This window comes from Nothobranchius furzeri, chromosome 6, assembly GCF_043380555.1.
Source record: "Nothobranchius furzeri strain GRZ-AD chromosome 6, NfurGRZ-RIMD1, whole genome shotgun sequence".
In the NCBI taxonomy this organism is placed as follows: Eukaryota; Metazoa; Chordata; class Actinopteri; order Cyprinodontiformes; family Nothobranchiidae; genus Nothobranchius; species Nothobranchius furzeri.
Window position 1 is genome coordinate 75,792,598 of NC_091746.1, and position 20,141 is coordinate 75,812,738.

At 42.0% G+C, this 20,141-nt stretch overlaps 1 protein-coding gene across 6 annotated transcripts in view; it reads left to right on the forward strand.

Moving 5' to 3' along the window:
* The window catches only part of sbno1 (strawberry notch homolog 1 (Drosophila)), a 40,295-nt gene continuing 20,154 nt past the window's right edge, over positions 1 to 20,141 (forward strand). For 2 of the 6 annotated variants that reach the window (XM_015943521.3, XM_070552572.1), the window contains exons 1-13: positions 1 to 324; positions 8,663 to 8,782; positions 8,885 to 8,983; positions 9,072 to 9,299; positions 10,661 to 10,802; positions 14,459 to 14,559; positions 14,684 to 14,780; positions 14,948 to 15,108; positions 18,718 to 18,851; positions 18,935 to 19,025; positions 19,511 to 19,672; positions 19,756 to 19,891; positions 19,966 to 20,071. In XM_015943521.3, coding sequence (XP_015799007.1) covers positions 193 to 324; positions 8,663 to 8,782; positions 8,885 to 8,983; positions 9,072 to 9,299; positions 10,661 to 10,802; positions 14,459 to 14,559; positions 14,684 to 14,780; positions 14,948 to 15,108; positions 18,718 to 18,851; positions 18,935 to 19,025; positions 19,511 to 19,672; positions 19,756 to 19,891; positions 19,966 to 20,071 — 1,709 coding nt within the window. In that variant the 5' untranslated portion in view covers positions 1 to 192. The remainder of the gene's footprint in view (positions 325 to 8,662; positions 8,783 to 8,884; positions 8,984 to 9,071; positions 9,300 to 10,660; positions 10,803 to 14,458; positions 14,560 to 14,683; positions 14,781 to 14,947; positions 15,109 to 18,717; positions 18,852 to 18,934; positions 19,026 to 19,510; positions 19,673 to 19,755; positions 19,892 to 19,965; positions 20,072 to 20,141) is intronic. The other 4 variants (XM_015943522.3, XM_015943523.3, XM_015943524.3 and 1 more) reach the window with 4 other exon arrangements.

The following is a 20,141-nucleotide window of genomic DNA, read 5'->3' on the forward strand; positions in this document are numbered from 1 at the left end:
GGGGTCACGTGATGTGATATTAGCTCGCTGACTCTGCTATGTTTGTCGTTTATGTTAATGTTTTAGAAATGCCACAATTCTGGCTTTTATCCGTTTATTGTCGTCGACGGAGGCTCTACAGCTGTTCAGAGACCTGCTTTGGACGACGCGGCTCGAGAAGTTTCGCAGCGAAAACGGCCACTATCGGCCTACATGTCACGTGACCAGAATGCGGCGGAGCGTTTGATAAAAAGATGGCGTGAGCGCGGAGGAGCCGCGAGGACAACAAACCCTGAACTGCTCAGATCCCCTACCAGGAGCTGCAACGCCCGTACAGCTGGCCAGGTGAGTTCGCTTTACATTCATACCTTTTTCAGTTAGTTAGTCACACGTCCTGACATTTCACAAGCTCTCATTTGTCGTTCCGATTTTAGATTTGAAAGATGAACTTTTAAGTAGTTGGTTTTGAGGTTGTTACTGCCTTCTCCTGGTGCTAAAGCTAGTTAGCATCAGACAACCCAGTACTCGTGAAACCGTTATAACGTTACAGCAACAGGGGTCGTCGGCTCGCTCATTTAACCGTTGCTCAGCTTTTGTGTTACAGGTTAGAAACAACACACTTGGAAATTGTTAAAGGTGATTTCCTAACCCTGCGGTGCTCATAAATGATTTTGCTAACGTCATTTATCAACAACTCAACTTCCAACACCTTCAGCGTTACGAGTTACCCTGTAAACGTTCTTATCCATTATGTTAACCGGCCGTTCACAAGACAAAAATTGAGGACAACTATTACAAATTTTAGTAACTTTCCATGAGCGAAAATTAAACTGTATGAAAAGGTGGTCTGCCATATGGAGCTGCATCTGCTGTCAATAACATTCAGCCATGACTGCTTTGAGGTTGTGTCGCCTAACAAACGTGTAGCCATCTGCACCTTGCTTAGTATTTAGTCAGACTGTCGTTTATATTTGAAGAAACACTAGCGCCTGTCAGTAATATTTTCAAAATGTACCTCAGCCCAGTTCCTTTTAGCTTACTGCTAGTAGGCAAGCTAGCATAGCTGAGCTAACTACCAGGCCGGTTTAGCTGTTACGACAACAGGGAAACAGTCGTTCTTGCATATTAAATTATATTTTTTGGGGCAAGTTTGGGCCCCAAAATGCACTGTAGGTGCGCTTGTTGTAAATATTATTTATTTTGCCTGGTAAAAGTTTAGCGAAGCTAGGGTAAGTCAATGAGAGCAGGAAGTTGAAGGCAGGGCATTGCAAACACGTGCCTTGTTTTGGGTCACTTTGAATCAAGTCGTTTACGAGTTATTCTGTAACGTTTAATTCGTTTACCTTTTAGAGAACCTGCCCCTGGTCGGTTTTGAACATTAAACAGTTTCATTTTCATTGTTGGTGAGCGATCTGATTCGTTAAAAGGAGTTACGAATGTTCCTTTTATTGTAATGGCAGTTAAAGTCGTGAAAAGCAAGTTAAAAGACGTTAAGTCACCTGTTATGTGGGGTCCTCAGTAATCATTTGTTTTGGTAATAAATACTAGAGGCTATTTTTAGTGTCTTACCATCTTTAACTATGTGTTTTAAGTATATTTAGTCTCGCACTAGGTTTTATTTACCTTCAGTGACCTTCTTTCTGTTTACATTAAGCTGTTAAAATGGATTTAATGTTGTTAATTCTCTGGACGTTGGTAAGTTCTAGTTCCTGTTTTTGTTGAGTAAGGATTGAATTTATTTGGTTATTTATGAATAAAACCTTTAAACAAAAGTGATTTAATGTAAGGGGAAGTAAACACCATTATTACATGTTTCTCATGTACCGTGTTCAGCGCCTTGGGCTTCCCGACAGGGTCGCGGAAGGCGCTTTATAAATAAACCTTTGATTGATTGATTAATTGATTACCCGAAAAGTTCTGTTTGTGCAAACTCTCATTATTACGATCAGTCACTCTGAGTTTTTAATGCAGGCTGAACATGAAAATAGTCTCCTACACCTATCTCCTGCGTTAGCTTCTGCTAGAAAATAGAGGGTGAAACTCTAGGATTTGAAAATCCTACCAGAGCTATGTCACACTCGCTTAACATTCAAGGACTCTCCTACCTTCACCAACCTTCTCAGTGGCCTAGTGGTAGTGTCTCCGCCCTGGGACCGGGAGATCGGGTCAAGTGCAGAGAGGAATTTCACCAGTTTGGTATTAAATAATGGAATTTTACCTTTAATCTTGACCCACGACGAGGAAGACTGTTGTTGGTTTAACATCCAGGAGACAGCAGAGCGTCTGCTAGTAGAAGCTAACGTTAGCATTAGCAACTCCATCACACGGCATCCGGCTTGTGTCATTTGTGGAGATAAATCATTAAAGTTGCAAAGCAAACAGAGACAGCAGTGTTGCTGTTAGCCAATCGGGAGAAGAGATTTCCAAATGTCAGGAAATAAGACTCCAGATAGCTACTTTCTCTTAGGGTTGGGTTATATGTAGGGCTGCAACTAACGATTATTTTCATAATCGATTAATCTGTCGATTATTTTATCGATTAATCGGTTTATTGTTTAGCTATTTAACCTATACAAGTGATGAATACATTTCAGTTAAGAAAAAGAAAAACGTAAGAGAATTGTGCAGTTGACTGCAATCTATTTTATTGCACATGAACACAGTCAGCGGTGTAAAATGAGCTAAACAGTGCAAAATATCAGTCCAGAATCATTTTTTGGCATGAAAATATAAGAGGTAACTTCCATAAAAAATAATGTAGAATCTAGAATAGAGTTTGTAAGTGGTATGCATTGCTGGGGGTGAATGTGTCTTGTTCCCCATGTAGTTGTCCATCGTTGCTTGTTTTTTTTTTCTGCATAAGAAACACAAATAGACTGACATAAGTACACATATAAAATAAAGCAGCACACACACTACAACACTAAATCAATATTACATTATTTGAATTAATTAACAATATACAGTGATCATTTATTTTGACAAAAATGTGTTGTGAGGCGTTTTGCAGCGTTAGACAGTAAAACAGCATTTTAATAGTAAAAAAAATGACTTTCTGAATTTCTCCTGTATTTAAAAATTGAAAGCGTACAACTATGCCGCGTTATATTCACCTGGACACAGCTCGTCTGTATATTTTTCTCCGCGGAGTTGTCCTTTTTTGAATGAGGAACATAGTTATGGGTTTGTGCCGTTTTTCTCTTAACGAGAACATTCTTATAAACAGTAGGGCTGTAGCGAAGCCTCGATGACGTCGACGGCTCGATTCTAGGGCTGCAACAAACGATTATTTGGATAATCGATTAATCGGATGGGGTCTCGACACGATTAATCGATTAATCGGATAATGCCATCCTATTTGCGATGATGCCCTGGGCAACTGCCATAAAGTCACATCAAGAAATGCTGCTGATCATTCCAATGATCCCAAATAGACTCACATTAGGCCACATGAAAGCAACTGAACCCAAAAATATATTAACCAGTATATAACTGCACTCTCACACAACACGCCTGCAGCAACAGTTAGGACTCATCCCTCCCTTTTAAAAGCGTTTTTGCTTCTGAGGACATTGTGGTTGTAAAACCACATGCTAGTAGTCTGGCCCCGGTGTGATCAACCAGTTTCTGCGGGAATGTGATGGCGGAACCAGGGCCAGATTAACACTTTGTTGTACCCTGGGCAACAATATTCAAGGGCTCCATCATCACGACCCAAGGATCACCATAATGTGGTCACATACAGAATATTTTACTGTAATATGCAGTAAATATACTCAATACTTGAATGCCTGACAACACGTAACCCGCCCAGAGTAACCTTTGACCCACCTCGTGTGGACTGACCAATGAGGAGAGGGTCTTAACTTGAGGCCCTCTCTTCATTGGTCATTCTGCATGAGACTGACTCTCAACTGACGTTCAGTCGTAGGCAGCGAAGCGTCTCTGTGCAGCGCAAAAGCCCGGGTGGACAGTTTATTTAATGTAGGGTGATCATATTTCCATTTCCAAACAAGAGGACAGGGGATCTGTGCCTATGACGTCACACTATGGCAACGCCACACAAACCACGTTGGGACCCACTTTTTGTAAGAACTAAATTAATATCAGATTCTGCCAATTAAAGGGCTCTAAAACAATTCATATGTAAATATTTTGCATATTTAATGCAAAATCTAATTTTTCTGCTTTAGTGCTGCAACAAGGTTTCATTAATAATAAATTATTATACCTTTTGTTTTACTACATCATCGGTAAGCTTCCTGTGCACAGATTATTAAGGGTGCTTGTTTCAGCTGTGAGATTAGACGATAGGATCAATGAAAAAATAAGTTGTCACAAACTCCATGGAAACTTTCAGAGAATCCACAAATAGTGGCTTTCAAATGGTTTTGTTACTTTTTGCAAGTTTATAAAAGAAGCAGATGAGACAGCATGTCTGATAATTTAGTTTTTCATCTGATAATATTAGAACATGTCAGTAATGTCTGAGGGGCATTTATAAACACCATATAACTAACACTACTGGAGAGGGCATGAATTACACAGAGGCTTCTGGGGAGCCCAGTTATTTGGGGGGGGGTGGGGGGGGGGGGTTGGGCATTTTGCCTTGGCCCCCAAAATGTCTTGAAACGGCCCTGGGTGTGTGACTGAGTTTTGAAGGTGATCTGAATTGTATCAGATGTATAAATAAGACATGTGTATAACTTATTGTTTTTTACTGGTAAAAACGTGTAGTGGTGATAACTCTACCTACATTTTATTTTTCAACACTTTGTTTTGTTTCCTTGTTTTTATTGAACTATTTTCCTGTCCTGTCTGTCTCTCATCTTCCTGCATCTCCTCTTAATTCTCCAGAAAATCTGTTGCCTGGATTCTTACCTTTTCACCTCATCAGTTACTTTTGAGCAGATCAAAGGGATCTCCTGACCGAAAAGCGCAGAGCGCGTTTTCGATGCTGCGTGAGGTGACATCACCACAGCACAGGTGATGAGCTCCGCAGTAGCGAGCTTCAGGCACAAATAAGACAGAAAATAGAGAACATGTGCGGACATGAACGATCGTGTGCTAATTATAGTTTTTTGGTTGCGCCACTTTGAGAATGGACCGTGCGCTGGAAGCAGCTGCCTGGATCGCTGTGCAACAATGCGGAACCGGTTCGCAGCAGCGCAAGTCTGCAGGCTCTCCCTCGCGCTGATCTGCCGGCTCTCCCTCGCGCTGATCTGACTTGCTCTGGTCTGCGCGCAACGGCGGGTGGGAAGGGGGGGCACTTTTGGAAGAGTTGTGCGACACAACGAATCGATGACGCAATTCGTTGCCAACGCTTTTAGTAATCGATTTTCATCGAATTTATCGATTCGTTGTTGCAGCCCTAGTCATTAGAATAGTCGACTATTCGATAAAATAATCGTCAGAATAATCGTTTTAAAAATAATCGTTTACCCCCAGCCCTAATAAACAGATGTGCTAAATTTGGCAAGCGCATGATACACAACACGGAGGAGATTCACGATTGCATCTAGTCAATCAGAAGTAGAACACCGTAGACTGACGCGGCAAAAAAACATCTTTAACATTCACTATAACAAACTCAGCTCCCAAATTTGATCTGCGTTAGCTTGTTTATTTTCTGCTACTTACCGGACTTTCCTCTGCTGCATCAGCCCCCACATGTTTTCGTCTCAAATGTTCACTTCGGGACGTCGTGCTTCCGTGCCATGCTAGATGGTTTTTGCATATTTTGCAGGTCACCCGTCTTTTCAAGGCATCTAGAGTGAAGTGCTCCCATACTCGTGAGGTTTTTGTCCGGGATTTCTCTTCAGTTTTGTCGCTTCTATTTTTCTTCCGTATTTCTTCTTGTTCTGCCATCTCTCACAGCAAGATGAGCGTCAGTAACGTGATACGTCATGAAAACCGAGTGCACTTATTGGCTCGTTTCTTCTTCTATAGCTCCACTGGTAGATCAGTGGCTCATTACTGCCACACACTGGCGGCAAATTTAACAGATTGTAACCGATGTCAGATTGTGGTAAAACATGGACTTTATGCTGTAAAATATGATTCTTAAACAACTAATCGATGACTAAAAAAGTTGTTAACTATTTTAATAATCGATTATAATCGATTAAATCGATTAGTTGTTTCAGCTCTAGTTATATGTATAATGTTTTTAACCTCCAATCGCCCGTCCAATAAATTATGATATATTTGCTTATGTGACTCAGAGCAACGTAATCATGCACGAACTGACAGAAGAAGCAGAAACATGGATTTTTTTAAATATTTTTTTATGAAAACCCAGTGCAGATGTTAACTGGAAGAGCCATTTTAATTTTTCCTGCTTTTTGTTTAATTTTATATTTTATCGAATGACATTAACAGCCTGTATTAAACATGGTTATAGTGATAAAAAGAAGCCTCGACTTTGTTTCCCTGCAGTGAGGCTTTTACTTTAAACAAAAGGGTTTTTTCTCTGAACATAGGCTACTGCCTTTCTTACTTTTATGAGTTTGAGTAGGAAATGGAATGAATCATACATGCATTTGGACGCGCTCTGAGGAGGGTGCATTTACTTGCAGCCTGAGTTTGTGAGATCCATTTATCTGTCAGTTTTGTTAAAGAGCAAGTCACCCCCAAATCAACTTTTTCTCCTGATAAACTATGTAAATGTGTGTCTAATCGTGCTGCAGACACGTGTAGTCAATAGTTTAGCACTTTAGTGCATTTTAGTTAAAATTTTAATTTTTTGCCTAAAACTGTCAGTGTTGTGCCGTTGTCAGGTAAAAATTCTGCACTGCATTTGAATTTAAATCTGCCATCGCTATTGGCTAAAGCCGGGCGGACACTGTGCGACTTTTTCACTCGTAGCACTCAGCTTCAGCTCAAACTACGACTTCCTCGCAGGGCAGATCTCACGAGTCATGCGCTCACACTGCACGACCCAGTTCTCGGATGCGACCCGACTGCTCACACTACGTCTGGTAGCAACACGTCGGCCCTAAAAATATGCTAAAAATAGCAGTTTTTACACAACACGTCAGACTTTTTTGTCTTGCCTGTTGTCCTTCGGGAGTGCTGCAGGAGGACACACAGGGATTTATGGGGGTTGGATGAGGAAAACCAAATAAAGAAAGTAAATCTGTGTTTTGTGATCAGTTTAATTTGACATGAACACGACAAACACGCTTTCTTGACAATCTTTGTCAGTAAAAAAACGTGTAGAAACAAAAACGAACAGCGTGTGTTATTAGGGAAATAGCGGGCGACCGGCGTTGATCAGGATTGCACATGCGCCGTGAGCGGTTCTGATACTTTTTGGGTCGCAGCTGCTCGCAGCGCCGCTTCAACAGTGCGATACCCTCACGAGGGACGAGCGAAATATCAAACACGCCAGAAGTTTGTGCAAGCTCACAATTGCTGATCGGTAGCTGGTCACGTGGTGTTAATCGCCTCTCGTAACCCCCTGTACACTACATGACGCTCGGCGCTAAACCCGCCCCGATCTCGTGGATTCTCACACGAGTGGAAAATCGGCTCAAAAAAGTGAAAAAGTCACACAGTGTACGCCCGGCTTAAGAGGTACCCTAGAACTTTAGCTGGTACCATATGATGTCACTGTGAGCCTGTGTGTGTGTGTGTATTTGTTAGCGGCTCTGCCCTCTCGGTCTGCTAGGTAACAGCATTTGTTGCATTTTTCAAACAGGAAATGGGAGTGGAGTAAGAATCTGGTAGGGGGTGACTTGCTCTTTAAAGAAAGACATCCAATAAAACCATTAAATTTCCATTAATTTTAAATTAATATTCAGTTCAAACTGGATGAACAGACAGTCCCCCAGTAACATAAACAATGCAGTTAACAGATTTAACTTGAATTATGCTTTTAACCTGCTGCGGCTCAAACACACATTGCTTCTGCTCCAGGTAAACCCGAACGGTTCACCCACTTGTCCGTCTGTAAATGGATGTCTCAGGGGTCTTGCTGAAGACGCTGTAGTCACGAGGTTCTGGACTTGGTCTCGGACAGACTCGTGGTAGTCTTAATGTTGTTGTGGTGGCTGAATCTGCGCTCTGCTGGCACACTGAGACTGACAAACAAGCACTAAATCAGCCCGTTTTTAAATTCTGGGTTTCTACCTCCCAGATCTGGATGGAAGCGCTCAACATTGTGCTCTTATGCATAGGTGTGTCACAAACGCGCTCCGAGCTCCTCTTTAGCACGCTGTCAACAGCCAGATGCAGAGAAAGTGTGAGATGATGCTCAGATGCTCTAATGAAAATCTTTTTTTGATTACTTACCTCTGTGATGTGCTCTGTGTCCTCATTTAAAATATTTGTGCGCCTGCCCGAGTAGTTTTTTTACAAATGGGGAAAATAAATTATTAAACTGATCACTCTTGTAAAAATGATTGTTGAAAGGCTCTACCTATCGTGGATGGTTGAATAAGTTGTCGAATTGCCCAACCCGACTTTCTCCTCCAGCTAGGCATTTCCCCCGAGCATTCATTCCTACTTGAGACCACTGCAAATGTTTTGATTACAGTTTAATCATTCACTTTGGCCGATAATTGTTTCACCCCTGAATGTTGTAGAGTTATTGAATGTTTGCCCCTTTGGTTTATTTAAATACAAAACATTGGCATCTTCCATTATGTGACTATACAGTTATCTTTGTTTATTTTTACAGATGGATCCTGGACAGGATTTACTCCTTGCTGCTTTAAGTGAAAGTGGAATTTGCCCAAATGACATTGGCCTGTTAGATGTTGATTCTCAGGATGTTACACAGCCTTCTACAACCCAGCAGGTAAGATGGTTCTTGGATGATCTCTTTGAGAACCCATCATTTTTAGTTATTTTTGGCATTTACAGTGTAAGTATGAGTTTGGGGTTTCTGCTCTTCTCCCAGTCCATCTCCATCAGTGCGCTGGATGCTGGTGTGGGAACAGAATCTGTGGAGGTTGTTCGATCTGAGCTTGCAGCTGCAGTTCCCATTGTTACAGTCCGAGTGAGATTACAGAACACAATGTTCCTCAGGAGTATTTGTGAGGCATTGTTTTGTTTTAAATATGTTTCTGTGTCATATTTTCACACAGCAGAAGCCTCAGCCATCAGCCACCACATTTGTCTTAAATCAGCTGAATCAGCTGCCATCGCTGGGAGCTGCTGTGACCAAACAGACGGTTACAAATCCAATCAAGCATACCATAACTGTCACCAAGGTGGTCCATGTGGCTAATCCAGGACTGCGAGCTTCATCAACCTCACTGGCTACAAACGTTCCTTCTTCAGTGTCCACTATAGTGCCTTCTAGCAAAGATCAGGTGAGCCTTAGTGCCTTATGGCTTGTTGCGTACCCTGATAAATGTAATCTCAGTTCCTTGGATAATCAGTTTGGCTTTAAGCCAAAACATGGTACTGACATGTGTATATATGCACTTAAAGAAATGGTCAACTGGTATAGAATTAGAAGTTCTTCTGTCCTTATGTTTTTTATTGATGCCTCTAAGGCTTTTGATCGTGTAAACCACAGAAAACTTTTTATTAAGTTAAAGCTACGGGGGGTCCCTGGGTTTATTGTGAGAATCCTGTCTTACTGGTATGCTCATCAGAAGATAAAGGTTAAATGGGGTGCCAGCATCTCTGCACCATTTGGCGTTAGTAATGGTGTTAGACAGGGTGGAATTCTGTCTCCTGTCTTATTTAATCTGTACGTTGACGATCTGTCTGTGCAGCTGAGAGCCTGTAACACAGGATGTTTGATGGGTACAACTTTGATCAACCATCTGATGTATGCTGATGATCTGGTGGTCTTTAGTCCAAGTAGTGCTGGTTTACAGCAGCTCCTAAATATCTGCTCTGAATATGGTGTGCAGTACGATATTCAGTATAATGCTGTTAAAAGTGCTATCTTGATATGTAGAACCAAGCAGGATAGAAAGCTAAACTTTCCTGTGTTCAAACTGTCTAATAGTGATATTAATGTGTGTGAGAAGGTGAAATACCTTGGCCACTTTATAACCGATCAAATGCGTGATGATGCTGACATCCACAGACAGTGCTGTAAGCTGTATGCACAAGCTAACACTATAGCTCGTAAGTTTGGTTTTTGTTCACTCCAGTTAAGGTGGCTTTATTTAAAGCATATTGTACTCTGCTCTACACAGCCCAACTGTGGTCATCCTACAGTCAAAGCAGCATGAACAAGCTGCAAGTTGCATACAACGATGCCTTAAGGGTCATACTTAAAATACCCAGAGGGGGCAGTGCCAGTCAGATGTTTGTAACAGCAGGCATTTGTACTTTTAAAGCTCTTTTAAGAAAACTCATATTCACTTTTACAGGCCGACTGGATAGCTCATTTTAGCAATCACTGATCCTACTGTGAGCAGTTGTCACTATTTGTCCAGTGTAAGGAAACACTGGCTGAAGTGTTTGTGTGGTTAACCTTGTGTGGAACAGTTTATAGTAAAGCTTTTAATTACATTTAGATTTTTATTCAATTTTATGCTGTTATCTTTTTATTTCTATTGATTTATTTTGTTTCATTGGTCTGTTTTATATGTATTTTATCTGGACCTAAGAGTCTGTCAATAAAGATTATCTATCTATCTGTCTGTCATCTATCTATCATCTATCTATCTCAGTAGACTGACTATCCTGCTAATGCATTTTAATCTCTCAGCAGATTCAGTTGAAAGACATGCTTCGGACCGGCAATGTAAAAACCAGCGTTCTAAAAGGCAACAGCTTGATGGAGCTCATGAAGCTGAAGCCTCCTCCTGACATCGCTCCTCCAGTGGCGACCGCAGCAGCCACGGGTTCAGGTAAGACGTTTAAAGGTGTAATATGAACGTTTTTTCATATTTAAGCCAGATCATTGGATTTCATTCACTGCCAGCATTTCTCACCGTTTTTACTGTTTTTTTTTAAGAGTGACAGAACGCTGCGCGTTAGGATGATGTCGACGCCGAAACAAAGCAGAGACTCACCTCTTACATCAGGAAGAATCCGCGCGTTTCGAGCGTTATCCGTTCTTTCATAATCCGTTGTTGAATTGTGATCGGCAGACGCTTTCCCGGTTCGTGCCTCACTTTTTTTACAGCAGTGGCCCAAAACGATCTCCTAACACATGGATGTTCTGCTTCCTGATCACGTGACGTGTGAAGATCGGCTTTAGAGCTGGGATCCAATCCAATTTTATTTATAAAGCGCATTCACAAGGCATTACAACCAAACAAGGCGCTGTACACTAAAAATGTTAGATTAATTAAACTGGCGTTATACAAACATGTCGAACACAGATAAAAGATAAAAAGGAAATACAACAAAATTCCCAAAAATAACAGCTAAAAATAAATAAGACACAGGGTGAATAAAAATTAGAAAAAATATTTTAAAAATAACCTCAATAGTACGGAAGTCGATAATTGTGGAGTCCATTTTTAAACAGTGCAGATGTAAGTGATGGTCATAATTATGTGGTATAAGCTAGGTTGTTTGTTCTCACGGTGCGGGGGCTCGTCCGACGCCCACACAGTAAAAAAAAAATAAACTGCAAATTCATTCATTGGCAGTGAATGAGTTAAGAAGACAAAAGTTGAGATATAATAATTTTTATCCAATAACAGAATGCTTCCATGTTTCTTCTTGTGAAGCGCCTCGTCGTCTTTAGAGGTGCAGAATAAAAAAACATCTTTCTTCTGCTCTACATAAACAGTCTGCGCTTGTCCACTTCCATCTTTTGCTTCCTGCCTTTACATCATTAAAATAGATTTCAAGAGAACAAATTTAGAACTGTTCATTCTCGCATTGGAAAATTTACTATATCCCCTTTCCCTAATGTTTCCCAGTTTGTACGTCATTTTCATCTGAGATGATGATGCTGCTAACAGAAGAACGATCTCCTCCAGGCAATCCTGTATTGATTCAGCGTGTCACTGTGTTAAGCGAGGAGTGGCTACTAGGGCTGAAACGATTCCTCGAGTACCTTGAATAATTCGAGTACAAAAAAAGCCTCGAGTCAAATTCTCTGCCTCGAGGCTTCGCTTAATTCATGTATAATTAATTCATGGCTTTGCAATCGCCCGGGGTCATGTTTCATCCGGACCGAAATAAGTGATGCACATACACACTGCACTGAATGCACACGCGAGTAGCAAATGTAACTTAACTTTCTCTTAAGCCATGGAGCATGACGTGGACCCCGGTGGAGTGTGGAAAAAGACAGAAAGGGTCAAAGGTGCGGGACCATTTTTCATGTCGTAAGGCGGAAAACGTAGTCCAGTATAAAAACTGTAAAATGGATCTAGCCTACCACAACACCACATCCTCCATGCTGCAGCACCTGACCAGGAAACATCCACATGTAAATGTCACTTCTGCAAGCGGACTCGGAGGTCTGCTATGTATTCTGCGGACACTGTGCAACTTTTTGTTTGTAGCTCTCAGTTTCAGCTCACACTGTGCATCTGGTAGCAACACGTCGGACCTAAAAATGTACTAAAAAAAAACGTTTTTACGCAACATGTCAGACTTTTTATTGATGTCTGTTCTAGGGTTGTCACGGTAACCGGTGTAGCGGTAAACCCCGGTGAAAAAGTTGACAATAATAATAACAGTCTTGTTTTTATAAAACTATATTATCTCGGTGGATTACCGTGGCTGCGGTGTAGGCGCGGTGACCCTCACCAGCCACCGTATCATCTGCTGAAGTTGCCAGCGGCACATGCGCACTTTGTTGTTTACAACCAAAACTTTCTTGAAGCTAAAGCTGAAATAATGGCCAAAGGAGGAGACGGCAGCCCTCAGGAGGACATTTATTATCCCTCAAAGAAAATAAAGTGGGAAGTACGGGCATCTTTTGGATATTTGAAGAATGCCGAGGGACAGCTGATAGAAGACGGCTATCCTGTTTGCAGCACGTGCAGAAAAAGTGTCTGTGAAAGGCAGCAACGCTTCAAATCTCATGACACATCTGCGTGACCATCACCCACAACTCTACAGTCAACGCAAGGCAAGCTAACGTTAGCGTTTTAGCTAAAATGCGTGATCCGAGGATTTGGGTTGAGGGAGAACGCAACGAGTCGCTATATAAAGCAGCCGCTGCGCCGCTACCTGCATATAAACCGTGTCGCGGACACCCCCATATTGAAATGACGCTATGCATTACGGGGCTCCCAGGGGCAGATAAGAGTTGGTCTCTCTCCGAGAATAATTATGAATTTAACAACGATTACTGCCTGATGACATTTTCCCACATCTGCAAAGCTCACTGGAAGGACACAAACCGAGGACAATATTCTCCTGATATAGGGTTTATTACTCAAGTAAGGGTAAAAAAGTATCTGATTAGAAGGCTACTTGAGTACTGAGTATCATCTGATCTAATATTTTTAAAATGATGACATCAAACAGACAAAAAAATAAGAAGTTATGGGCAAATATTGGTATTTTAAAGACTAAAGGGAAAAAATGTAAACAAATAAACAACATAATTACAAAATAACACATTTTAGTCTAAATTTAGACACAAACTGAGGACAATATTTCCTGACATACAGGGTTTATTTAGTTGTCTGAAAATGTAGCACGTTTAAAAGAAAAATACCGCGATAATACCGAAAACCATGATAATTTTGGTCACAATAACCGTGAGGTTAAATTTTCACACCGTGACAACCCTAGTCTGTTCCTAGTCCTCTAATTTCCCTCTGGGATTAATAAAGGATTGATTGATTGTTGTCCCTCGGGATTGCTGCAGGAGGATGCGGGTATTTATGAAAGGAAAACGAAAACAGTAAATAAATGTTTTGTGATCGGTATAATTTGACATAACCATGGCAAACATGCTTTCTCGACAATCCTTGTTATTGTGTGAGAAAAAAAGTGTAGAAATGAAAACGGACGTGTGATAATAGGGAAATAGCTGGCGAGCCATGTTTGCGCATGCGCCGTGAGCGGTTCTGGTGCTGTTTGGGCCGCAGCCGCTCGCTGTGCTACTTCAACAGTTATCCTAGTTTTTGTCTGGCTTGCAGGCTGTTAGGGTAGGGTTAGGGTCACACGAGGGGAAAATGGGTCCAGGCTGTATACATGTTGTTGCACAGGCGTTTGTTTACTGTGGAGTAAAGATGAAGTGCTGAAGTTTTGAAAACTGATTTTGAATGAAACTTGAAGAATAACTGGCAATTGCGTGCTCATTTTAAGAGGTCTTTCATATTTTATAACATGCTATTTGATATGTTTACAAACACAAAAGGGTCATTTATTAGAGTACTCGATTAATCAATAAAAGATTCCATAGAGTACTCGATTACAAAAATATTCGATAGCTGCAGCCCTAGTGGCCACTGCGATGCTTTTAGAACCTTGTTAAGTGTCACCAAATGTATGTTGGAGGCTCCTGAGCTGATCTGAGGTGAAATCCATGCTGGGGTACCACTGACCATCACATCAGTCACAGCTTGGTGTCTCTGTGTTTCAGGTGAAATGAACAACGGGATTAAAAAAGAGATGCTGGGTAAAGATGGCACCAGAATCTGGATTAAAGATGACATGAAGATCCAAAACCTTTCTAATGCACTGGTAAGTCTCTCCTTTGTTGTTACAACATGTTTTTTGCTAGTTTGGTGTAAAGCACCTTGTGCTACATGTAATAAAGGTTCTGTACTTATTTTCTAAAACTCTCTGGTGGAATTTTCCTGTACAGAAACCTCCGGGTCTAAGAGAAGAAGATGAGCCAGAGGAGGAGGAGGAAGATGAGCTGGGTCACGCAGAAACATATGCAGAGTACATGCCGATGAAATGTAAGGATGACTTGTGCTTGTGGAGATCAAGTGATCAAAGCAGCATTTGGTCCCTGTGGACTGGGATGTTGAATGAATGAGAAACCCAACCTGATGATAGAAAGATCAAAGACCACATTTTTCAGCTCAGAGACTCTCCTCACTGATGAGTTTGTTTGTAAATGCAGTGAAAGTGGGCTTGAGGCATCCCGATCCTGTAGTGGAGACCAGTTCTCTGTCCAGCGTGAGCCCTCCTGATGTGTGGTACCGGCTCTCCATCCCAGAGGAAGCCATTGATCGCGGCTGCTTGTCTGCTCTGCAGCTGGAGGCCATCACATATGCAGCCCAGGTGAGCAGAGCTTCTCCCTCAAAAGTAAACCATCTAGCCCAACCAGAGGGCTGAGTTTTAATGCTACCTGCTAACTCCTTCTGAGAATCACATTTTGTTCTTTTTCTTTTGGCCAGATTTTTCTGCTGCACTGCTAACATGATGGGACGTTTTTGAGCTACATTTGTATTTGACGTGAATTTGGATAGCTGTGACGTTGGATGTGCTACTACTAGTTTACCCGTTTAATTATAGATCCACTAGGATAAATACAATAAAGTTTATCTCTCACCACATAGAATATTTACTAAGACATCACAATGTAACTATAGACATTACTTTGTCTTTGTCCGTGCGCGCGTGCGTGCTTGCTTGCGTGTGTGTGTGTGTGCGTGTCTGCTCTGTCTTCTCGATCCCCAGTGAGTCGTGGAGGATGGCTGCTTACAGGTGCTGGCCAGTAAATTAGAATATCATCAAAAGGTTGAAAATATTTCAGTAATTCCATTCAAAACGTGAAACTTGTACATTATATTCATGCAATGCACACAGACCAATGTATTTCCGATGTTTATTACGTTTAATTTTGATATTTATAGGTGACAACCAATGAAAACATCAAATCTGGTATCTCAGAAAATTAGAATATTCTAAAGGCCAATGAAAAAATGTTTGTTTCTCTAATGTTGGCCAACTGAAAAGAATGAACATGAAAAGAATGTGCATGTATAGCACTCAATACTTAGTCGGGGCTCCTTTTGCCTCAATAACTGCAGTAATGCGGCGTGGCATGGACTCGATCAGTCTGTGGCACTGCTCAGGTGTTATGAGAGCCCAGGTTGCTCTGATAGTCGTCTTCAGCTCCTCTGCATTGTTGGGTCTAGCGTATTGCATCCTCCGCTTCACAATACCCCATAGATTTTCTATGGGGTTAAGGTCAGGCGAGTTTGCTGGCCAATCAAGGACAGGGATACCATGGTCCTTGAACCAGGTGCTGGTGGTTTTGGCACTGTGTGCAGGTGCCAAGTCCTGTTGAAAGGTGAAGTCTGCATCCCCATAAAGTTGGTCAGCAGCAGGAAGCATGAAGTGCTCTAAAACTTCCTGGTAGACGGCTGCATTGACCCTGGACCTCAGGAAACAGAGTGGGCCAACACCGGCAGATGACATGGCACCCCACACCATCACTGACGGTGGAAACTTTACACTGGACCTCATGCAACGTGGATTCTGTGCTTCTCCGCTCTTCCTCCAGACTCTGGGTCCTTGATTTCCAAAGGAAATGCAGACCTTGCTTTCATCAGAAAACATAACTTTGGACCACTCAGCATCAGTCCAGTCCTTTTTGTCCTTGGCCCAGGCGAGACGCTTCTTGCGCTGTTTCTTGTTCAAGAGTGGCTTGACACACGGAATGCGACACCTGAATCCCATGTCTTTCATGAGTCTCCTCGTGGTGGTTCTTGAAGCGCTGACTCCAGCTGCAGTCCACTCTTTGTGGATCTCCCCCACATTTTTGAATGGGTTTGTCGTCACAATTCTCTGCAGGGTGCGGTTATCCCTAGAGCTTGTACACTTTTTTCTACCACATTTTTTCCGTCCCTTCGCCTGTCTGTTAATGTGCTTGGACACAGAGCTCTGCGAACAGCCAGCTTCTTTAGCAATCACCTTTTGTGTCTTGCCCTCCTTGTGCAAGGTGTCAATGATTGTCTTTTGGACAGCTGTTAAGTCAGAAGTCTTCCCCATGATTGTGGTGCCTTCAAAACAAGACTGAGGGACCTTTTAAAGGCCTTTGCAGGTGTTTTGAGTAAATCAGCTGATTAGAGTGGCAGCAGGTGTCTTCTATATTCAGCCTTTTCAGAATATTCTAATTTTTTGAGATACCAAATTTGGAGTTTTCATTAGTTGTCACTTATGAATATCAAATTTAAATGTAATGAACATTGGAAATACATTGGTCTGTGTGCATTAGGGTTGTCACGGTAACCGGTATAGCGGTAAACCCCGGTAAAAAAGTTGACAATAAAAATAACCGTCCAGTTTTTAAAAAACTATATTATCTCGGTGGGTTTACCGTGGCCGCGGTTTCGGCGCGATGACCCTTACCAGCCACCGTCGCTTCAGCTGAAGTTCCCGCTGCGCGCACACGCACTTTTTAATTTGCAACGGCACCAAAACTTTGAAGCTGAAATAATGGCTGAAGGAGGCGACGGCAGCGCCCAGGACATCCATCAGCCCTCAAAGAAGACTAAATCGGAAGTATGGGCATATTTGGGATTTCTGAAAAATGCTGAGGGACAGTTAATAGAAGACGGCTATCCCGTTTGCAGAACGTGCAGGAAACAAGTGTCTGCAAAAGGCAGCAACACTTCAAATCTCATGGCACATCTGCGTGACGATCACCCACGTCTCCACAGCCAGTGCAAGGTAAGATAACATTAGCATTTTAGCTGAAATGCATGACGTGAGGACTTTTGGCTGAGGGAGAATGCAACGAGTCTATATACTGCAGCCGCAGCGTCCTCTGCCAGCATTTAAACCGTGTCACGGACACCCTGTTGCTGGATGAAGCATCTTATTTGTTGATGATGAAGAGAAATATACAATTAGTTCCTTGTCATGGATTTGTTTACTTATTCAATGCCATTTATACTTGAACATTTGGATTTGATTACATAGTGTAGTAGTTATTTTAGTAATTTGTTTAAAGTGGCTATTTATTTTCAATACATATTTTTTAAGGTTGACTTGTACAGTGCTCAAGTCAAGTGTGGACTGGAGTTTTAGATTTTCATTTTGATAATGAAGAAAACAAGTATATGAGAAAACAAGTGGTGTTTCTTTGATTTGTTTACATATTGTTTATGTTTTGAATGTTTGGATTTGTATAATTTAAACCTGCACTGACTACTGTAACATGTTCCAGAAAAATAAGCTATTTGTTCCTTTACTTGTGAAAAGTTGCACTTTTGCTAAGGCTTTGTGTTATTTTAGGTTTAATAAACACTGTTAAACCTTTTCAGAACTATTTCAGTTTGTGTAGAACAGGACTATCAATGCTTTCTGAACATATGCAACACCGTTTAAAAAAAATACCGCGATAATACCGAAAACCGTGATAATTTTGGTCACAATAACCGTGAGGTTAAATTTTCATACCGTGACAACCCTAGTGTGCATTGCATGAATATAATGTACAAGTTTCACGTTTTGAATGGAATTACTGAAATATTTTCAACCTTTTGATGATATTCTAATTTACTGGCCAGCACCTGTATACTGAGCCAGGATTCTCTGGAGGTTTCTTCCTGTTAAAAGGGAGTTTTCCTCTCCACTGTCGCTACATGCTTGCTTAGTATGAGGATTGCTGTACAGTCACTGACACTAGTCAGTGACTTGATGCGACCTGCTAAGTTCCTTATATAGGAAACATTATTTCTGATTGGCGTAATGAACTGACCTGTACTGGAGTGTTATGTGAAGGTCCTTGAGACGACTCTTGTCGTGATTTGGTGCTTTATAAATAAACTTGACTTGAATTGAAATTGAATTGTGTTGATATGAAATGTTTTACCACCTCTAGCCCACATCGATCATTCATTATGATCTCACAAGTAAACTGAAACTGTTGTTCAACAGCAACACGAGACATTCCTCCCGAACTGCGATCGAGCAGCCTACCTGATCGGTGACGGGGCAGGTGTGGGGAAAGGCCGGACCATCGCTGGGGTCATTTATGAGAATTACCTTCTGGGCAGAAAGAGATCGCTCTGGTAAATGTCCTGAAGTCTTCGTGCAGTCATTGCAGCACAGCATTGACTTTTAAATGTAAACAATAATCTGCTTTTCTGTTTAGGTTTAGTGTCTCTAACGATTTAAAATATGACGCTGAACGGGATTTAAGGGACATTGGAGCCAAAAATATCCAAGTCCATTCACTGAACAAGGTAAGATGGTTTAAGCCGGGCGTGCACTGTGTGACTTTTTCACTTTTTTGAGCCGATTTTCCAGTCGCGCGAGAATCCACGAGATCGGGGCGAGTTTTGCGCCGAGCGTCGTGTAGTGTACAGGGGGTTACGAGAGGCCATTAACACCACGTGACCTGCTACCGATCAGCAGTCGTGAGCTCGCACGGACTTCTGGCTTGTTTGAAAATTTGCTCGTCCCTCGTGAGGGTATCGCACTGTTGAAGCGGCGCTGCGAGCAGCTGCGACCCAAAAAGTATCAGAACCGCTCACGGCACATGCGCAATCATGCATCAACACCGCTCAGGTCGTGCAGTGTGAGCACATGACTCGTGAGATCTGCCCTGCGAGGAAGTCGTACAGTTTGAGCTGAAGCTGAGTGCTACGAGTGAAAAAGTCGCACAGCCCGGCTTTATGAGACGACAACATTTGAATGCTTTTAACTTACTGTGTTTTAAACGTTTCAGTTCAAATATGGCAAAATCTCTTCCAAACACAACGGGAGTGTGAAGAAAGGTGTGATCTTTGCCACCTACTCATCCTTGATAGGAGAGAGCCAGTCGGGGGGGAAGTACAAGACCAGATTTCATCAGCTTCTCCACTGGTGCGGAGAGGACTTTGATGGGGTCGTATCCTTTTGTGCCGAACTCTAAAACTATGCTTGTGAATAGAAAGACAAATGTGTTGATTCTTCTTTAACCAAGTCTTTTAGATCGTCTTTGACGAGTGTCACAAAGCCAAAAACGTGTGTCCCATCGGGTCCTCCAAACCCACCAAAACTGGCCTTGCTGTGTTGGAGCTGCAGAACAAACTCCCTAAAGCTCGGGTTGTGTACGCCAGCGCCACGGGTTGGTGAACATGAGCAGGTACCAGCTGAACTCGGTGTTGGATAGAAGAGTTGAACGTGTGATTTGTCATCCAGGTGCCTCGGAGCCGCGGAACATGGCGTACATGAACCGGCTGGGAATATGGGGCCTTAAAACGCCGTTTAGAGAGTTTGGCAACTTTATCCAGGCTGTGGAGCGCAGGTACGTTTATTTTGACAGAGAATATCACAGAACAGATATTTGATTGTAAAAAACCCTTTACATGATTTGG